General features: G+C 40.1%; 1 protein-coding gene across 6 annotated transcripts in view; it reads right to left on the bottom strand.

Moving 5' to 3' along the window:
• CDKAL1 (CDKAL1 threonylcarbamoyladenosine tRNA methylthiotransferase) overlaps window positions 1–19350 on the bottom strand; it is a 642750-nt gene that overhangs the window by 198003 nt on the left and 425397 nt on the right. For all 6 annotated transcript variants that reach the window (XR_004926977.2, XM_036123558.2, XM_036123557.2 and 3 more), the window contains one exon: window positions 13929–14074. Coding sequence is in view for 5 of the 6 variants with exons in the window: in XM_036123558.2 (XP_035979451.1) it covers window positions 13929–14074 (146 nt within the window). In the remaining variant the exon portion in view is untranslated. The remainder of the gene's footprint in view (window positions 1–13928; window positions 14075–19350) is intronic.

The raw sequence follows: 19350 nt of genomic DNA, 5'->3' as shown, positions 1-19350 counted from the left end.
GGCGCTGGAGATACGCACACACGAAAAGCCTCATCGAGTTACATGGGGCGGGTCCCTAGTGGGGAGACCATACACCCATGCACAGCGAGGTAAGTACCATAACAGCAGTGAACTACAAGGAGGTTAGGTATGTAAAATACTTTGCAAAATGGTGGGCGGTAGAGATCAGTCAGTGGTAGGGGGTGTAACTGCTGCTGTTAATCTTTCTTACACTGAAGGCAATGAGGGAGCCATGGAAGAAGTTTTGTAAAAGAAATACAGGGTTTGTATTTCAGAAAGAACATTTCTGGCAATGAAGGGAAGAAGGGTGGATTGTAGGGAGTGAGCCTGGAGTGGAGGAAGGGATTTGGGAGGTAACACAATTCGAAAGAACTTTCTCCCTGAGCCACCGACAATGGGGATGGGGAGGCGGACGTGAGTCACTGGGCAGACCAAATTCATGGGACCTGGTGGCAGACGAGATTGGGTGGGAGAAGGCAAGAGGCAAGTCCAAAGAGCAAAAAAGTGCCTCTGATTTGGCTGGATGAATAATGGGGACTTTTACTAAGATAAAGAGCATGGCAGAAAGAGTAATATGAAAGGTGGAGACCCAAATGGAAAGTTCCCATTCAGAAGCCAGTCAGACAGACGGACGGATGTGATGGAGGGAAGACGGGGATGGAGGGCCAGAGGGATGTTGGGAGGGAGGGACTGGGACCCAAAGTGATTCAAGGAGGAGAGGGTTGGCCAACGAAAGAGAGAAGAAAAAGAAAGATGGAAGGCTGCCTGCTGGAGTCCACAGTTTGGAATTTAACCAGAGCAGCTATAATGAAGGAACGTGAGGAGAAACCAGTCCAGAGGATCAAGGAGTGGAAGGACAGTGGGGAAAGCGGAGGCAGGCAGCAGGGGAGATCCTTCTGCACAGAAAGTGGGCCGTGAGCAAAAATACAGAACACCGAGGTAACAGAGGTAAACACAGGCTCGGTGAGGGGTTTCTGCGGAACGGCAGTAACTGCAAAGTAGAAAAGAATAAAACTCATCAGGAGTAAGCTAAGAAACGGTAAAGAAACCACAGAATTTTTGAGTTGACTGGAATTTAAAATCATTTAGCTCATCTTTTTTATCTTACAGACAAGGAAACTGAAGGAATGCTAACTCACATCCTGCCATTACAATTAGAAATAGCGGGAAAAGATCTGGATTGTCCATCCTAAGTAATATTTACTAACTAGGGCTGCCAATAAACATTTAAAATATTGCCTCTAATAAGTCACAATGAAAAAATAGCTTAACAAGGATTAATAAATGACCATGTTGTATTTTTCTCTTTAGGGTTAAGGAGTCTTCAAAATTTTTAAATTTACTTACTCAATCTAAGTTCTCTTTTATAAAGATAACTGGGAAACAAGAAAAAAAAAATGTCTTGAAAGGTTTCAACCGATTTACATAGGTAATTAAATGTTCCATTGTGGGGGCGCCTGGCTGGGTCAGTCTGTGGAGCGTGGGACTCTTCATGTCGGGGTTGTGAGTCTAACCCCCACTTTGGGGATAGAGATTACTTAAAATTTTTTTTAAAAATCTTAAAAAAATGTTCTAATATGAATGTCACTAGGGACAGGAGAATATAGTTTCTATATTTTACAGAATAAAGATGAGGCTTTGAATTCCAGATATACCACATATATCCCTTCTCTGATCTTTAGTTTCTCAACCTAAGACATAAAAATAGCACCACATACTTTGCAAGGTTATTGGGTGAGCTAAGTGAAATTACGAATTTCAAAGAACCTAACACCCCATAAAAGGCACTCTACTTAGAGTAGAGCTTCTTGAATTATCTGTGGTTAATAACCAGTCTTCCCTCAAATTCATTATGGACTGATACATTTTAAAAGCACAACGACAAAAGTGAGTTACTAGAAAACATGTCATAAATTTGATGTCTTGCAAATGCTAAATTACTGGGAAAGTTCCTAAGTGCTTACTTTTGATTTCAGTAATAACGTTGTACATCGATGACAAGTTTGCAGACGGGCACTGGCCGATGAGCAATTTTTTGTGCAGCACTTCTCAGAGCAGAGCACGTACGATCAGAGAGCACAGCAGTGAAAGACCAGCTCTAGTACTCGGCAACCTGGACTCGAATTCTTCTCGACCACCCACTACCTATACACCTTCCTGCTTGCTGTTTCCTCATCTGTGAAACGCGGAGGAGGTCAGCAACACCTCTCTCGGGGGGTTGTACGGATTAAACAACTTCCTACATACCAGCCAATCTGATATGGAACGTTTCACTATTTATTTATTTGGAATATTTTAAATGCTCAGTATTAGAAATTAATATAATTATTATTTGAAAGGAGTGAGCATTAGTGTGAGTGTGTGTATATATAGTACACACACACACTCACTCACATACACACTCACACACTCACAAACACATACTCACACGCTCACACTCACACACACACTCACACACACACACACACACACACAAAGTCTTGGCTCTAAATATTTTTATGCTAGTGTTGTTAATTTGTGTATTTTTATTTATTTCTTTTTTGGAAAAACAGATTTTAGCCAAGGAAAATGGAAAATATTATGTCTTTTATGTACAAAAACAGTTTTAAAAGTCATTAAAATTTAATCAATAGCTGTTTTTTTTTTAAAGCTCTCCAATGTACCAGGATTCTTAAAGTTCTCAAGAGTTTTCCGTTAAATTTAGTTTCTTTTATCATTTTAAGTACAATTCAGGGAATTATACTATAAAACTTTCTAAGATGCAATGTGACTTTTTTCTAAGTAGAAAAATGGTCTTCAAAATTTAATTATATCATGATTCTTGAAAGTACAACTTATTTAAAAGGGAGAAGGGGTGCCTGGGGGGCTCAGTCGTCCACCTTTGTCTCAGGTCATGATCCCAGAGCCCTGGATCGAGGCCCGCCTCAGGCTCTGGCTGTGGGGAGTCTGTCTGAGGATTCTCCCTCTCCCTCTGCCCCCTTCCCCCACTAAAATAAATAAATAAATTCAAAAAGAATAAAAGGGAGAAAAAAAAAAACCCAACTGGAACAGTTGATAAGAGTTAGAACTGGACAATTACATTTTTTTTTCCAGAAAAAACCTCAAAAGAATAATGTATTTTTCTAATCACACAATTAAAAGACTGAATCACAATAAATTAGGAAAAAGTATATGAAAAAGAGTCATTATTGCACAGTTCAACTAAAATGGTATTTTCTAAAAAAAAAAAAAGTTTAATGCTTTGTCTTATTTACATGGCTGGACTGAAACCATCTTGCTCTAAATAATAAGGGAAGAGAAATCTGTTCATTTTCAAGGCTATTATCAATAAGACACGGCTGGTTTCATTGATCAAAATAGATTTAATCCCTTTTAGGGGCAGTTCTCAAACTGTAACAAGAGAGCATTTTAAAAAGCACATGAGGTAGCAGAGACTAGGAGGGCCCTCCATTCCCTTCCCTTATTCTCCCACAGAAACAGGTTTTCAGCCATTTACACGGACGTCTGGGAGACACTATTATTTCCCGGTTTCCCTGGCACCTAGAGATGGCCATTTTCTACTCGAAGAGACAGTAAGTGGAAGTGTCACGTGCGACTCCAAGACAGGAGCTGTAAGGTGCACCTTTCTCTTCCTCCTGTTTGCTAGCTGGAATGCCCACCTGAGGGATGGACTGCAAGCAGTCACCATGGACCATGACCCAGGAACTCACGGACAGCTAAGCAACAAGAAAGAATCCTGGGTCTGCGCTACTGCGGACCATCCCACCAAGTGCAGGACGACTACCTACTAAATGTTCTGGGGTTTTCCACCTACTTTGTTGGAGATATTTTATGTTTCTGGTCATTCAGAGCCCAAACCAAATCTATCTGAAGTTGATAGTACAAGTGACAGGATCTAAAAGTGCGGCATTAGTTTAGCTGTGCGGCACGTACTGATACTCTCACTGCAGACCGGAAAGCTAATTAACGTTCTATGTTGGGCAAAATGTTTGGTCAGATTGTCAACTGCTGAACCTCGGTAGCCAGACCAAGCGTCAACTAAGTCCACAGAGGCAGAAGTGCTAGAAAAAATCCGGAATGTTCAATATTAGCCTGCTCCTTCTGATCGCTCTTAGCAACAAAGAACTCAGACTATGAGCAGCCAGCTGCAGGCTGAGATTTAAGAAAAGTCTCTCTGTGTTTGTGAGTCATAGTTTAATTTGGCTGAGAATCCTGTGATTTTGAGGTGTGCAAGTCTGCAAAAGCCACGCAAAGCAATTATAAGCATTGACTACAAGGCCATCGCCACCTAAGATAGATTAGGTGCCCCATCAGATACTGACCCAGTTGCCCGGCAGCATTGGGATTAGGAGTGCTTCAGATGGCTTCCAGGAAGTCGTCGCTAAATTCAGAGTCGGGGGGAAGGGCATAAGGTTGAGGCCAATCTTCTTTATCCATTCATCTGTCAGTCCCATTCCCCCATTTTTAAATGGGACTTTTAAAAATTATGTTCTAATTTCTACTCCACTTTAAATGGGGACTTTGGACCTTCTGAAAAGGAGAGAGCATCGACCATAGACCATGCCTGTACAGAAGGACAGGGTAACTAGATGGGGCTTGGGTTTTCCCTCCTAGACAAAGGTAAACTCTGCATGTAGTAATAAGGGCGGCCAAAAGGGTGAGACCGTGGCAGACTTCTGTTTTCCAATCTCACCTCCCCTTATTTCCAACAGAGCCCCAGGTTTTCATTTGGGCAGAAGGCCACTTCAATTAAAGACTCCATTGCTTAGCCTTTCTTTCTACTAAGTATAGACATGTGACTAGGTTCTGACCAATTAGATAAAATCAAAGTGACATGTGTAACTTTCAAACAGGGTTTCAAGGGGAAGAACACATATCCTTTTTCGTCCCTCTCCTTTCTACAGACTGGAATGCGAATTTGATGGTTGGAGCTGAAGTACCATCTTGGGCCATGAGATGAGAGCTGTATCCTGCATCCCTGATATGCTGGAGCCTTATTACAGCTTTATAGCTAGCTCTGGACTTTATTTACATGACTGAAAAACTTCTACTTTCTTATGCCATTACTTTTTTTCTGTCACTTTGAGACAAACCAAACTACACCTTTTATACACACAAATATACATATATACACATACGTGTGTGTAATCGAGGTAAAGCCTTTCCCTACAGATTTTATATCATAAACAAAATCAAATCAATAAAGTGTAATTGTTTAAAGAAAGGAGACTGGTTTTCTGTAAGACCCGTAATTCAGTATTTTCCTCTTGTCCATGGAAAGCCTATAATAAACATTTACACTCTGCCCCCCTATACTAGAGTTAATATTGGGGTTTTACTACACTTACCAAACATTATGGCTATAAGTACTTGTATAATATGAACCATGATTTAAGAATGTCAGTGCCCAGAAGACAGTCATCAAGTTCTACTTAGCTCTTAATATTCTACACCTAACAAGTGCTTGACATATAGTCTATATCCAGTAAGTATTAGTTGAACAATTGCAAGACTTTGGCTCCTTTGAAATTCATATTAATTCACAATAATTTTTTGGCCCTACTTCCAGAATTTAAATTGGTCAGATCTTAATAATCCAAAATTCAATCTTTAAAAACAATGATGGGTTATATTACCTAGTCTTTTTCCTATTGTTTGCTGCTGACTTATTATGGTGCCTTTCAGATATTACTGCGAAGTCTCGTACAACATTCCAAACTACATGCACTGTCTATGCTCCCTTGATTTCTTCCTGGTTTTTGATAAGAACATAAGGTCCTAGATAATCAGGAGGCCTCAGGAAATGTCCATCAGAGAACAATGAGAGGGATGAGTATGGGAGGTAAGAGTGGCCAATAACAGACTCTCCTTGTGTCAGCAGCAAGTGATGAATGGATCAGTGTGAGGAACTAAGGCTGTTTAGGGGAGGGAGTCTGAGCTGGATATTGAATATATTTGGTTCCAGGAAGGAAGGATAGAAGGACGTAGAAATGAGGACTTATAAAGTTTTTGCGACACAGCGGAGTATGTAGGACAATAGCTCTGCCACATGTAACCGTTAGCACAGCATTTTATTTTACTTGCACACACACTTCATGAAGACACTCTGCAGTTTGTGGTTAAAGATGTTGTTGCAGACAAACCAGTCATTATCTACTTGTAGTTTGTCTCCCTGTGCTGACCATCAAACACAGCTTCTTTATCATCCCCTTGATTAGTGACTTTCCACCTGGATGGGGAGTGAAAGCAAAAAGGAGGGGATACTGACTACAGAAAGAGTAAATTTTTGGAAGAAGGTATGTATAATTTAAAATTTTCTAATAATATAGTACAATCCTTAATTAGAAAATTATGATCATTCCTAACATTTCTAATAAGCCTGGAAAGGCTAGATGCCATAGTAGCAATGAAAAAAAGTTTGGAGGTTCACAGGCTGGCATGTGAGTCTGAATTCTACAAGTTATTAGCACAGTAACTTTGGGCAAAGTCACTGTGTGCCTTAAGTTGCTCACCTGCCAAATGGGGTAATAATATTTTCTATCTGTTGTGAGCCATTGTGAAAATTAAATGAGCTAATCTACATAAAGTACTTACCACATTGCTTCCAACATATTATACACTCAATAAATACTGCCTTACAATCACTGTTAGCTATTAGCCAGCAGTTCCCAGAACACAGAATCTCTACGAATGCAGAGGATGACGTTCTACTAAAGGGAATATATCGGTTTCCCTGCAAAGAGCAGGGCATTTTCTTGTTTATGAAGAGAGAACTTTAATTAAACCAGACTGAGAAATATTACTCTAAGCCTTAATCTCACTGGTTCCAGAGTGCATGCCACTCGCTGGGTGAATACGGTGTGCCTGCTTCCTGCTCTCCTGCCCCCGGATGCTGGGTGGCAATAGGACAGCAAACGGGGCGGAAGACGACAAAGTGAGCACTGTGCTGGGAACCGGGAAGGCAGTCAACAGAGGACCACAAGGACGCTCGGGCAGGAGACGATACTGTATCTCAGCAGCTCCTCAACGCTTACGGTATTGGGACAACAACCTAAAGATACTTTGTTTCCCCTCCAGAGCTGCCGGGCCAGTGTCCGCTCACAAGAGGCAACTCTAGTCGACAGCTGACCCTTACCAGTTTCATTTTCCTAAAACTGCTATGTCCCTTGGCTTCCGTGGTGTCATTTCCTCCTGTGTCTGCTCCGACCCTGGCCTGACCCCACCCTTTCAACCTGTCACAGGATCCTCTCACCTTTACTGTACCGCAGATACTGGCGTCCCCTGGTCCCTGTTCCTAGCCTGCCATTTTCTAGCTCCTGGATGATCTCATCACCCACGGCTTCATCTACCACTTAAAAGCTAATTACTCCCAAACATTTAGCTCTAGCTCCCCATCTCCCTCCTGGGCTCTTGGCCTGTATTTTGTACAGCCCGCAGGGGCTCTCGCCTAGATTTTCTTTTCAAATTCATTTCTACTTTAAACTGCATTTCAAATTCAGTATGTCCCAAACCAAACTCATGTCTTCTACTCAAGTTCCTCCTTCTTCTCATTTCCCCTCTTGGTTAACCACACCATCTTCTACTACATCTTGGGATAAAATAGCAAAAGCCATCCTTGACACTCATGGATACCTTCCTCGCCCTCCCTCCTCAGCACACACTGTACTTTACCTCACCAGTACTTGTTGAGTCCACCTCACTGTCTCCATCGCTAGAGTGACATGCCTTAGACTGGAACAAGGGTACAGCACGATGACTGAGTTCTGGCTCAGAAATCACAAGGCCTCAGTTTTCACCAAGGTTCCATCACTGACCACCTGACCGTGGGAAAATTCCTTAACACCCTTGGAACTTCAGGACTGAATAAACTACCCGACACCACCGTCCTCATAGCGGTGCTGGGCACAAAAGTAAAACTTAAAAATATTAGCTACTGGTTTTATTACTATTACCATATTAAATATTACTACTGGTATTGGTATTATTGCATTATTACGGTGCTGAGCACAAAACCGATAAATAAAAAAAACAGTGATTAAATCCATATTATTAGAATCAGTAGGAAGAGTGCTACACAGCAGAAACCGAAGATCTAGTTCTATTACGCATTAAATCACTGTGGGCTCTCACCAAGTCTTTTTAACCAGTGTGAACCCTAATGTTCACTTTAAAAAGTACAGATTAAAAATACCTATCCTACATATTTGGCTGGGTTTCTGCGACAACATCATGACATAATACATGAGCCCTGTGGAATATGAAAAGCGCTCTATCAATGAAAGGAGAAACACTTACTATCAGTATATGATTTCACAATATGTGATTTGACCCTTATGTTTACAATAAGATGTAGAGAAAATGCACAAAGGATTAAGGGAAGGTAGCTTCTCTGTTTCTGAAGGGAATAACACAATCGTATCATAAAGGAAAGATATAAGGTAGAAAGAGATTAGGAATGATGAGATTTCTCTCTTGACCGGGCTAGACAGAAAACGTAAAGCTAAATCAATAGAAAATGTAATTACCTTCAAGCCAATGAATCACATTTAGGGTAATCCCAAAATAATATGGTGTTTAGCACAGGATGTCAGTATCTTCCAAATATAAATATAATACTATGGTAAAAAAGAAAAAGTGAATGGTTTTTCTTGCTACATAACTGCTCAAATGATGCACGTTCATTTTCTTCAAATAAATGTAGAAGTAACAAGGGAGACAGAGAAAGAGAAGAGAACGTCACTACTTCAGAAAGATATCTGACAAGAGATAAAATAGTGAGCAAGGCCTTAGGGACACCCAAAATAACAACCTAGTTAAAGATATTAGAAATGATGAGATAAAGCCAGAAAACAACTTTGAGGGAAGTATTTTGCCTAAATTATCTGGGAGGTGGTTATTCAGTGAACAGAAACACATCTGGGAACGCATCTGGAAAGAAACTTAATTACCTAATCCTCGCCAATCATTTTTTTGTTTTGTTTTTGCAATTTCTTTTCTTCTGTTCTGACAACTGTTGCTTGTGTTTCCAAGCCACTAGGAATAAAACTAGATATAAAAGATGGAATAAAATACAAATTTAGCACAATTTGGTCTTTTATCAGATTGTGTTCCAGTACGGACATGTGGATGACTGGAAACTCATAAAAAGAAGAAAAAGAACTCAGGATGTTAATGAGTTAGCATTCCCCATCCCCCACCCCCGACAGACTGGAAAAGTAGGTCACAGGATAGGCTGGGCGGTACGAGGTAACTCTGGGACTCACTGACAGAAATCATCCTGCCAAAGCCATCTCCCCGACTTTGGGCCCTTGTGCCCCTTCACTGCCTGAGTATACAGTGGAGAGATCGGAGGACAGAACTTCTCTGCAAGGCTGCCACCTCCCCTCCAGCGAGTTCTCCCCGCTAAAAGGTTCCCTTCCCCCGAGTGCTCCTTAGTTATTGGTTGTGGCGTTTCACGGGGGCAATCTCTGGGTGCAGGAAGCTTGGGGGTGTGCATGGATATCATGATGCTCAAGGGTTAATATTCTGTAGGCAATGTGACAAATTAATCCAGAATTACACAGCACGCTGACAGATGATAATGGCAAATTCTGAGATGGATAATATTATGGCATTGGAAGTCCACACAAAGATGCCACCGTAAGGCATAACTTAAGATCTATGCAACCTGCAGGTAAAAACATAACTGGTCATTAGTTCATTCAAAATGTATTTATCGAGTGAGAGGGATGGATCTTGTCTCCCAAGTTTAAGGTCTGGTTAGCATAAACCAAAAGGCCACTGGACTTCCAACAAAATAATCTCTGAAAACAAATAGATCTTTTAATATATAAACTGTTTCATGTCTTAAAATGTATCTATCAAGAGGACATTCTTACGTAGTTTTTTCACACTTTAATGTGTGAATTTGAGGACTCAGAGTTTCTTTTACTTAACATGAGAACATATGCCTGAGAGAACAACTCTGCATGTTGTCATTTTTTGAATTTATGTGAATGTATGGTTTTATGCTGGGGAGTGACTGTAAATTCAATGCTGCTCAAATGAGGAGGGCCCAATTAAAGTCTACGGCCAAGGTCCCAAGGCCCTAGGAACCGTAATTATATCACCCTCAAAACAGCAAAGTGAAAAATCCTCTCATTGGAAAGTAACTCTTTCAAAATCACATGAAAAAATAAAAATAAACAATTCAAGTTTCATGCTTTTTTTAAAAATCCCACTAATAGCTTAAAAAGATAACAGAAAAACCAGTTCAGGGATAATCAATAAAAGTAGTCACTCTTATGAGGTATTGATTAAAAATCTTCCTGAAACCAGAAATGCCCCTTTGCAAAGGTGGCTTCCTTCCGTATCCCTGCCGCTTGCAGTATACAGTTCAAGAAACCATCTTCTCTGTTCATAATGAAAACATCAACTTAGTTAATTTTCCAACTGGATTAATCAATCGGAATAGAATAATTTAAGTCATATGATTGTCTGCTCATGACCAGCTGTTTTAAATGAGTATGTTAAGTAATTCAGACACTTTTCTTTGCAAAAGGTTGCGTGAGTTAATAAATTCCCATATGCCCCAGCATGGGCCAGCACCGCTAGGTTATCTTCAATCCAGCTGCTGGTATGGTAATCGCTGCCAACTTTTGAACAACTGAAGAGAATAATGAATCAACCTCAGGTTGGCTCGTAAGTAAACTTCTGTTGCTCCCAGCTAAAACATGGGCCAGTTTCAACTGTAAAGAAAATTAATTAAAAAGGTTTCACCTCCACTGTCTCAGAGATACGGCATCACGAACATCGCTGAATTCGTAGTTTAAAAGCCTGCAGCGCAGTTTGGAGGTCAGTGTTCAATGCGATAGGTTGTTTTCAAAATTGGATTTTTCGGTGCAACGGGTTAGGAAATGCCCCATCCCTAATTCATAACATGAATATATAAGTCTCCTATTGGTGAAGGGAAAAAAAAAAATCAAGATTCTTAGTTGTTAAAGGCTCATTAGGAAAAAAGAAAAAGGCTTCAAAAGCTTCAGAGGAAACAAGACATTAGTACAGGAGCTTAAAAAGCAGATATAAGAGGAGAGCACCAAATAAACCATTTGAAATCAGGGTCGACTTACGAACGCACAAAAGCAAAATGACGGTATAAGGCCCTCTTTCTAAAAAAGACAGTATTTTACTGAATTTTGATAAAACGCTGGCCAAAACAACTTTGTGCTGGATCAGTTATCCAGACTAGCGGTTCTACTATAGAAATCTCTGAAACTTTGGTGTTTCCTATAAGTGCTAATCTATTTGGCATAAAGCTGTGCCGTTTTTTTATAGGAAAAGTAAGCAAACTATGAGAGCGGAAGCCTGCTAAAAAGACTTCATTTATTTCTCAATGTTTGTTGCAGTTGGAAATTCCTCCCTAAATGGGTGGACTTCCCCGAAAGGACAGGAACCCTTTTCCCTGAAGAGCAAAGGTGGGTTATACTGTCTGCGCTGGGTGAGCAAGCGAGCGAGCACTGTACTATTCCTACAAGCAACAGGACAGACTAGACAAAAGATAGAACTTTACGGTTCTGATGAGCTCTCTAAAACCATGCAAGGATCACCTTATTGGTAGTCATAATTTAATTTCTTCTTGCTTTCCAAAGAGTCCCTGTAACTTTTATCAGGAATATCATGTTGTCTGCCTTCTACATTTTTCCAATACATCCTGTAAGTTATAATCTAAGTATGGAATTGTATACCGAGGCTGCTTTCGCCCTCACTGTGCATAGCCAATAAAGAGTTACAGATGCTTAGAGATGCTATCTAGACTCATACTCTACCACGCCAGTGAATCATACCACTTGAAACTGACATTGTGGATGGACGGGTTATGGGATGGGGTGTCTTCTCCAGAGATCTCCAATATCCTTCCAGGGATCCCTGGTATTTCCAGTGCTGGAAATATTGGAGATCCTCGGGTACAGTACTTGGTTCTGGGATCCTCCAGACAGTAGAATAGTTCTAGAAAAGCTACACAGATGCCTCAGGGTAACTCAGAATCCAAAGAAAGGACAATGAGTTTAACCCATGAATAAAGGCAAGAGACTATTCTCTAACACTTGGATGTGATCATCTTTTGACCTCTCTCTACCTCATGGATGCTGTTGAAACTGTTCAAGATGCAACAGATTTAAAAGGTCCATCTTTGGAACAACATAAAAGGCTAGAACTTATTGTGAAATTGTTGCCCAGTTAGGTAGCCACAGTAATTCCCCCAAACAACTAAGTCAGCACTCACCCAAGTGGAGGAGAAAGAGGTGTTGATTCCTTACCTCATTGAATCACATTAATGCAACAAAGCACTTGGAAAGTGTTCTAGTCTATTCTGCACAACAGGATGCATGTCTACACTTGGCAAAATCTTGTGCAACAGGTATGAATTGTGCACATTATTTGCTACTGCCCTAGTTATAAGCAAGAGGCAAGAAATTTCACAGGTGCAACAATATGTTTGCAATTTTGAAAAACATTCCATTCACCAGTGCCAACGTGCCCAAAAGAACTCTCTCACATGAGACAAGTTTACCTACAATAAGCTAGAATAAATGCAAAGGAGGGATACCGGGCAACTTAATAGACATCTAACATAAAAATTCTTATTCTTTAGCCTTGACCTCAGTTTTCTTTAAGAGCAGAAAGTATTATAGATGGTAGAGATCTGTCATTATTCTGTTTTCTGCTTTGAAGACTGTATATACTTAATGATTATAATTATGAAATCCTAGAATAAATATGCCTTCTATTCACTGATTTGAATATTTGAACAATTAGCTGTGTTTGTTTGACTGCACACAAATGTCTTTATTTCTAGTGGTTAGGATAATCAAGAAGTGCCTAGAGGTGAAAAAAAAAAATTAGAAAGACATACAGGAAAGATGAGGAAGGAAGGAGAAAGTAAATAGAAGAAAAAGATTTTAAAAGATTTCTATGTAGTCAGGATAAGTCACTAATTGAAGGTGGAAAAAATAATTGCTTACAATTTGTATAAAGCAATCATATCCATGTAGCACTTTGACATGGTACAAAGGTACATAATTATAAACAAGAAGATGGAAATAAAAAGTTATAACTTAATTAAGAAAAACAACAGAGGAAAAAAATTATGGAAAAAAATTATGGGAAGTAGGAAGACCCATGCCACAAATATGCCAAGATAAATGACATATCCCCAGAGGGGAGAACAGTGCCCTAGACTTGAGAAGGTTTTGTATGACCTTGGCCAGCCCTACTATTTCCTGCCTTGTATAATCACAGAAGCCAGTCAATGTTTGGTGATGATGAGAAGTAGGATTTTGAAGAATATAATTATGGGCTGCAAGTGTTTTCTGTGGAAACAAAATGATCATTCATGTCTAAGATTGTGTAAATACGCCTTAATTTTGGTCAACAGCAATTTCAACCTTAAAAAACAGAACCCTAAAACCTCCTTATAAATCACAATTCTTCAAGTAATCTTCAGGGATAAGCGTGTAAAAGCAAAGATGTTCCAAATACTCTTCAAAACATGCTACTCGGTAGAAAATTAACTATTTTGTAGTGACATGATTTGGCCTATCTCCACATCAGAACCAGCTCACCACCTCAAGGAGCCACATTAAAGGGGATTTAAGCAAAACCAAAGCTGTTTTCATCTACTAGGTCAGGTATAAAAATGATCACAATGCACACTACCTTACAGAGACTGGCAATCTTACACAGATTAATGGTGTGTCGTGCACAGATGCGAGGTAGATATAAGAAGAAACCACATCAAGGGTCCCTAAGGAAACTTAAAGGCCCAGAAAGCTTCAAAACTCTCGCTTCTCTCTGGTACCTTTAATTGTGGCTACAATAAGTGCATTTTTGCCACATGCTTTTGTAAGAAAAAAAGGAACGGTTATTTTCTTAAGTACTAACAGACTTACTTCTCTTTCAGAAAATCCACTACTCTTTTGAAGTCAGCCACGCAGTATTCTCGTTTCATTTCCATGAGGACAGTGTCAGAGGCAGACTGGACCGGGATGTGCAGAAAGGCATAGACTCGGGGATGATTAAGGATTTTTGCCATTTCCTTTAAAAAAAAAAATGGAAGGAGAAAACATTAATCATTTTAAGGAATTAGGTAATGGTTTCCTTCAGATCAACACCCACAGGGGCAAGCAAACAAACATAGCTGAAAACAGACCCATCAGCCGGGCTCTTCGAGCAAACATTAACAGGTAATACTCTATGATGACGTTTGGAAATTCAACATGACTTTCGGAGGATTCCACACAAGACTTATTTCCTCATGCTCGTCGTCTCTCTTAGGTGACAAAACGAAGGTAAACTCATGGAATGCCTAAAGAGCAAGATTTTTGAGTACTTCAAAATAAACACCACTCCTCCCTTTTAAAACTCCCGAGGCAGTTTTATATTCTGCCTCGCTACGTTAGTTAGCAGGAGAAACAGCAATAGTTAAACAGTTAAGGCTCTATAATCCTGTGTACTTGAATAAAATCTCCAGACTTAAGGCCAGTGAACACTTAAAAAAAAAAAAAAAAGATTTTATTTACTTGCAGAGAGAGACACGGCGAGAGAGGGAACACAAGCAGGGGGAGTGGGAGAGGGAGAAGCAGGCTCCCCGTTGAGCAGGGAGTCCGATGCGGGGCTCGATCCCAGGACCCTGGGATCACGACCTGAGCTGAAGGCAGACGCTTAACCGACTGAGCCACCCAGGAGTCCCAACACCTTTTTTTTTTTTTTTTAAATACCGAAGCAGAAGGAATGTATAACCTGTTTCTTTCTCAGCTAGTCAGTGAACACGTATTTTTTGAGCATCTACGATGCAAAAGAGACAGCGTCACACACCGAAGCAGCCTGTTGGCCACAGGTCACCTGCTGACATCCAGATGTGGAAGAGGGAAGAACGGAAGAACAGCAAGAGGAACGTAGCTGGTCAAGTCAGAGCAAACCGGAGTGAGACAAACCAGAGGGTGTTTTATAAAATTCCTCAGAGCATACAAAGGCTGGCAGGGAGAAGAACAACAGAAGGAGAGCTGTGGTAACGTGAGCATTTATGAAAGCAGTAAGAAAACAGACTGATTTAGCCCTTCTCTGCTGCCCCGCTCCAGGCTCACCCACTGGAGGGCTGGGGAAGGGAGAGGAGAGGAGAGGAGGGAAAGAGAAGGGGGATGGTGGCAGGGAGAGGACGCCTACAAAGAGACCAAAAGTAAGAGTGTTGAGAAAGGAGCTGCTCTGGGGTAACTTGCATGTGACTAGTGATTTTTGGTTTTTAAAGGACCATGTTTTCACATCTGTTACTTCATTTTCATCCTTAAAACAGTATTTTGAGGATCTTATGTGGAGTCAGAGAGCCAGCTAATTCTGAAGAGTCACCTCCTAGTTATTCAGGGGTCAGTCACGCATATGGACCAACCACGCCCTGCGTGTCTCCACTTTCTTTCTACCCACTGCGACCATGAGGGCACGGGGAAGAAAAGAGCAATTAACTCAGATCTGTCACCTTCTCAATAGCGCCTTAGTTGTTTTAAAAAATCCCTTCGGACTAAGAAATTCAATAGCCCAATAATATTACTCATGGATATGTTTTATCCATACTTTATTAGAAATTAATACGTATATATACCTTATTTTATATATATATATAGGTGTATATATATATATATATATGGACAGATAGATACATATAGACATACCCATTAGCCTGGAGTTGAAGAGTTTCTTATTTAATAGAAAAATAACCGGTTAACGTATTATCTGTTCACAAAACTGTTACATTTCTTGGCTGGGCTTTTAGCCGGGAGGCTCTTCCTACCCTTACATGGTAGGCGTTAAACCACTGTGTCTGAGGCTATGCGAGGCAACACTTAGCATTACATACCCGATAGTAAATATGCTGGCTTTCCGCTATGCTTCAGGGCTTTCAGGGCTTTCATGCCTGAATATCAGGATTCACAAACAGTATAAAAAAAGTCCTTGTTTTCTAAAGGGGCAGGACTCTGCATTCGCTAACTTTCAACATACCTACGGTGATAAAAGATGACCCCTTAGCAAAAAACACAGTCTGGGAAATGAAATCCCACACTCCACCTCTGTGCCTTGGTTTCCTTATCTGTGAAACCTAGACAGTGGTAGTACTCACCTCCTAGGGCTACTGGGCTATAGGGAAGATAAAATAAGATAATTCCATATGTGCTCATCTGTAAGCCCTCAATAGACAAGTTATCCAATATTCTTCTTCCTTGCAAAGTATCTGAAGTTCATGGTCACACGTGTTCATACAGATTAATGGGAACCTAAGGGAACCTAAAAAGAACAGCTTTGCAATGAGCTAGTTCCCTCAGCTAGTAAGTGAAGGAGAGTTAACTTGTGCTAATTTTCATACAACAGACTGGAATGGGGTTCCCAGCAACCAGGACCCTGGGCCAGGAAGGGGAGTGCAGTTTCTCCCGGAAACCCTGAGGGCGGCTGCCTACTACTACTACTAGTAGTAGTAGTAGTAGTACTACTACTATACTGCTACTATACTACTACTACACTACTACACCACTACTACTACTATACTACTACTACTATACTACTACTATACTACTACTATACTATACTGTACTACTACTATACTACTACTATACAACTACTACACTACTACTATACTACTACTACACTACTACTACTATACTACTACTACACTACTACTACTACACTACACTACTACTATACTACTACTATACTACTATACTATACTACTACTATACTACTATGACTACACTACTACTATACTACTACTACTACACTACTACTACTATACTACTACTACACTACTACTACTATACTACTACTATACTACTACTGCTACTACACTACTACTATACTACTACTACTATACTACTACTACTATACTACTACTATGCTGCTGCTGCTGCTGCTGCTGCTGCTGCTACTACTACTACTACTACTACTACTACTACTACTACTACTACATGCAGGATACTGCATTGGATGAAGTACTGCCCTGTTACAGTATGACAATTTATAAATTAAAATTTAATAGCAAACAAGTAGGATAAATTTGATGGGTTTTCCCTTTGGCTCTCAAATAAGACTTACCACTAGTAATGACCTTCAGCTTCATACTAGAGACTTTGCAATTTTAGAATGGTAGGCACCAGAAACAAAATAAAAATAATCTGGCCCCTTAATTAAAGTCTGTATTTCTCCTACTAAAGGAGTTATGACTTAACATAGATTAATGTGCCCCAAAGAGACAAAGCACATACTTTTGGTTCTGTTTTTAGTTCTATTCCTCTTCTTGAGAGCTCAACATGTTGGCTAAAGACCTTTTGGTTTCTTCATCCTTCAAAATTCTTTTATTTTTAATAAAGGTTTAGCTTCTAGTTATAGGTTCTCTGGTGTCAGAGATTACTTTCTCTCTGATTCCTCAGCAACTGTTCCTGGTGTTATCCGAGTGCATTCTTCTTTCTTTTTTTTTTTAATTTTATTTTATTATGTTATGTTAATCCCCATACATTACATCATTAGTTTTTGATGTAGTGTTCCATGATTCATTGTTTGTGCATACCACCCAGTGCTCCATGCAGGACGTGCCCTCTTTAATACCCATCACCAGGCTAACCCATCCTCCCACCCCTCTCCCCTCTAGAACCCTCAGATTGTTTTTCAGAGTCCATAGTCTCTCATGGTTCGTCTCCCCCTCCAATTTCCCCCCCTTCATTTTCCCCTTCCTACTATCTTCTTTTTTATTAACATATAATGTATTATTTGTTTCAGGGGTACAGGTCTGTGATTCAACAGTCTTGCACAATTCACAGCGCTCACCACAGCACATACCCTCCCCAATGTAGCTGCAATCACCGAGTGCATTCTTGGTTCTGCCTTGCAACATGAGGCTCAATCTCCAAGACGGAGGCTCGACAGGAGCAGGGAATATGGTTTACTCCTCTCGCTGGATCCCCACAATGGCTAGTACTGTACTAAGTATACCACCAAACCATACATATATCTGGGTTACAACCACACAAACATACATACAAAGAGATTTAAAATATAAGTGCTATTTGAAAGGAAGACAAATTTTCAATTAGTAACAGTTCAGTTTGACTAAGGCAGGTTAACACATATTCAAGCAGGTGAACAAACATGATTGGCCTGCCTTAATTTTTGGAAGTGAAAAATCACAGGTTAATATATAGGTAAATACAAAGTAAAAATCAGACACTTCATTGGTAGCTACCTCCCCCATGGGTTATATTTCTAAAAGTCTGCTGCAGCTTTATATTGGAATCACAATGTACTTTCTCATGCAAGTAATTTATAAATGACATGTGGGGTCCTGGTTAACTGAAGAAAAAAGGAGCCCTTAGTTCAAAATGTGGTTAACAAAAGAATGGCAGCCATGAGCAACCCTGAGCTCGGAGCTGGTTGAGAGAGTCTGAGTAGTTAGGCAAGTATGCTAGTTGGCAAAGGTACACACAAGGGGTGTGTGCTTGCGTGTGTGTGTGTGTGTGTGTGTGTGTGTGTGTGTAGCTCTGGTAGCAACTAGCATGGAAACAGTATCTCTTTTAATATAAGGTCATTTACAGTTTAAGGGCGAATGTATCAAGGCTGCTTAGCATCTAGACATGACCACTTTATAGGCAGGGACTACAGAATGGCTAACCAAATCCACGAATCAGTATTTCCATCCAGTGCTTTTATATGGACTTCTCCTTTCATGAACCGGTAATCATCTTAATGTTAAATAATATCTCAATGTTATTTTTTTATGAACTTAAAAAGCAAAGAAAATCTAACGAGTTGAAGAAAACAGACTTAATTTTAAAAAAGCAATTCTATGTATGGGTACATTTTTATTTTTTATTTTATTTTTGAAAGAGAGAGAATGCCCGTACATGCATGGGGGGGGGGGTGGGCAGGGAAGGGGTAGAAAGAGAGAATCTCAAGCAGGCTCCATGTTCAGTGGAGAGCCTAACGTAGGGCTTAATCCGACAACCCCAAGACCATGACCTGAGCCAAAACCAAGAGTTGGATGCCCAACTGACTGAGCCACCCAGGTCCTTGTATGGGTACATTTTTAAAAGGAATGTTCAGTTTAATTTTTGTTGCTCTGCAGCCATCAAATTAATCATATTCTACCTGGGTCTGAATATGTATTCTACCAGCTTAACAAGGTCACTCAGTGTGTGAGTGTGTAAAATATATTAATACTTGCATTCAGATGCCTGTGCATTCATTTTGACAGTTATCTGTCCAAAAGCCCTCTCAGATTATACCTTTGTTAGAAAGTATATGCATATTTATTTATTTTTTTAAGATTTTATTTATTTA

The sequence above is a fragment of the Halichoerus grypus genome, chromosome 9 (genome assembly GCF_964656455.1).
Source record: "Halichoerus grypus chromosome 9, mHalGry1.hap1.1, whole genome shotgun sequence".
In the NCBI taxonomy this organism is placed as follows: Eukaryota; Metazoa; Chordata; class Mammalia; order Carnivora; family Phocidae; genus Halichoerus; species Halichoerus grypus.
This window is presented reverse-complemented; position numbering and strand designations above follow the sequence as displayed.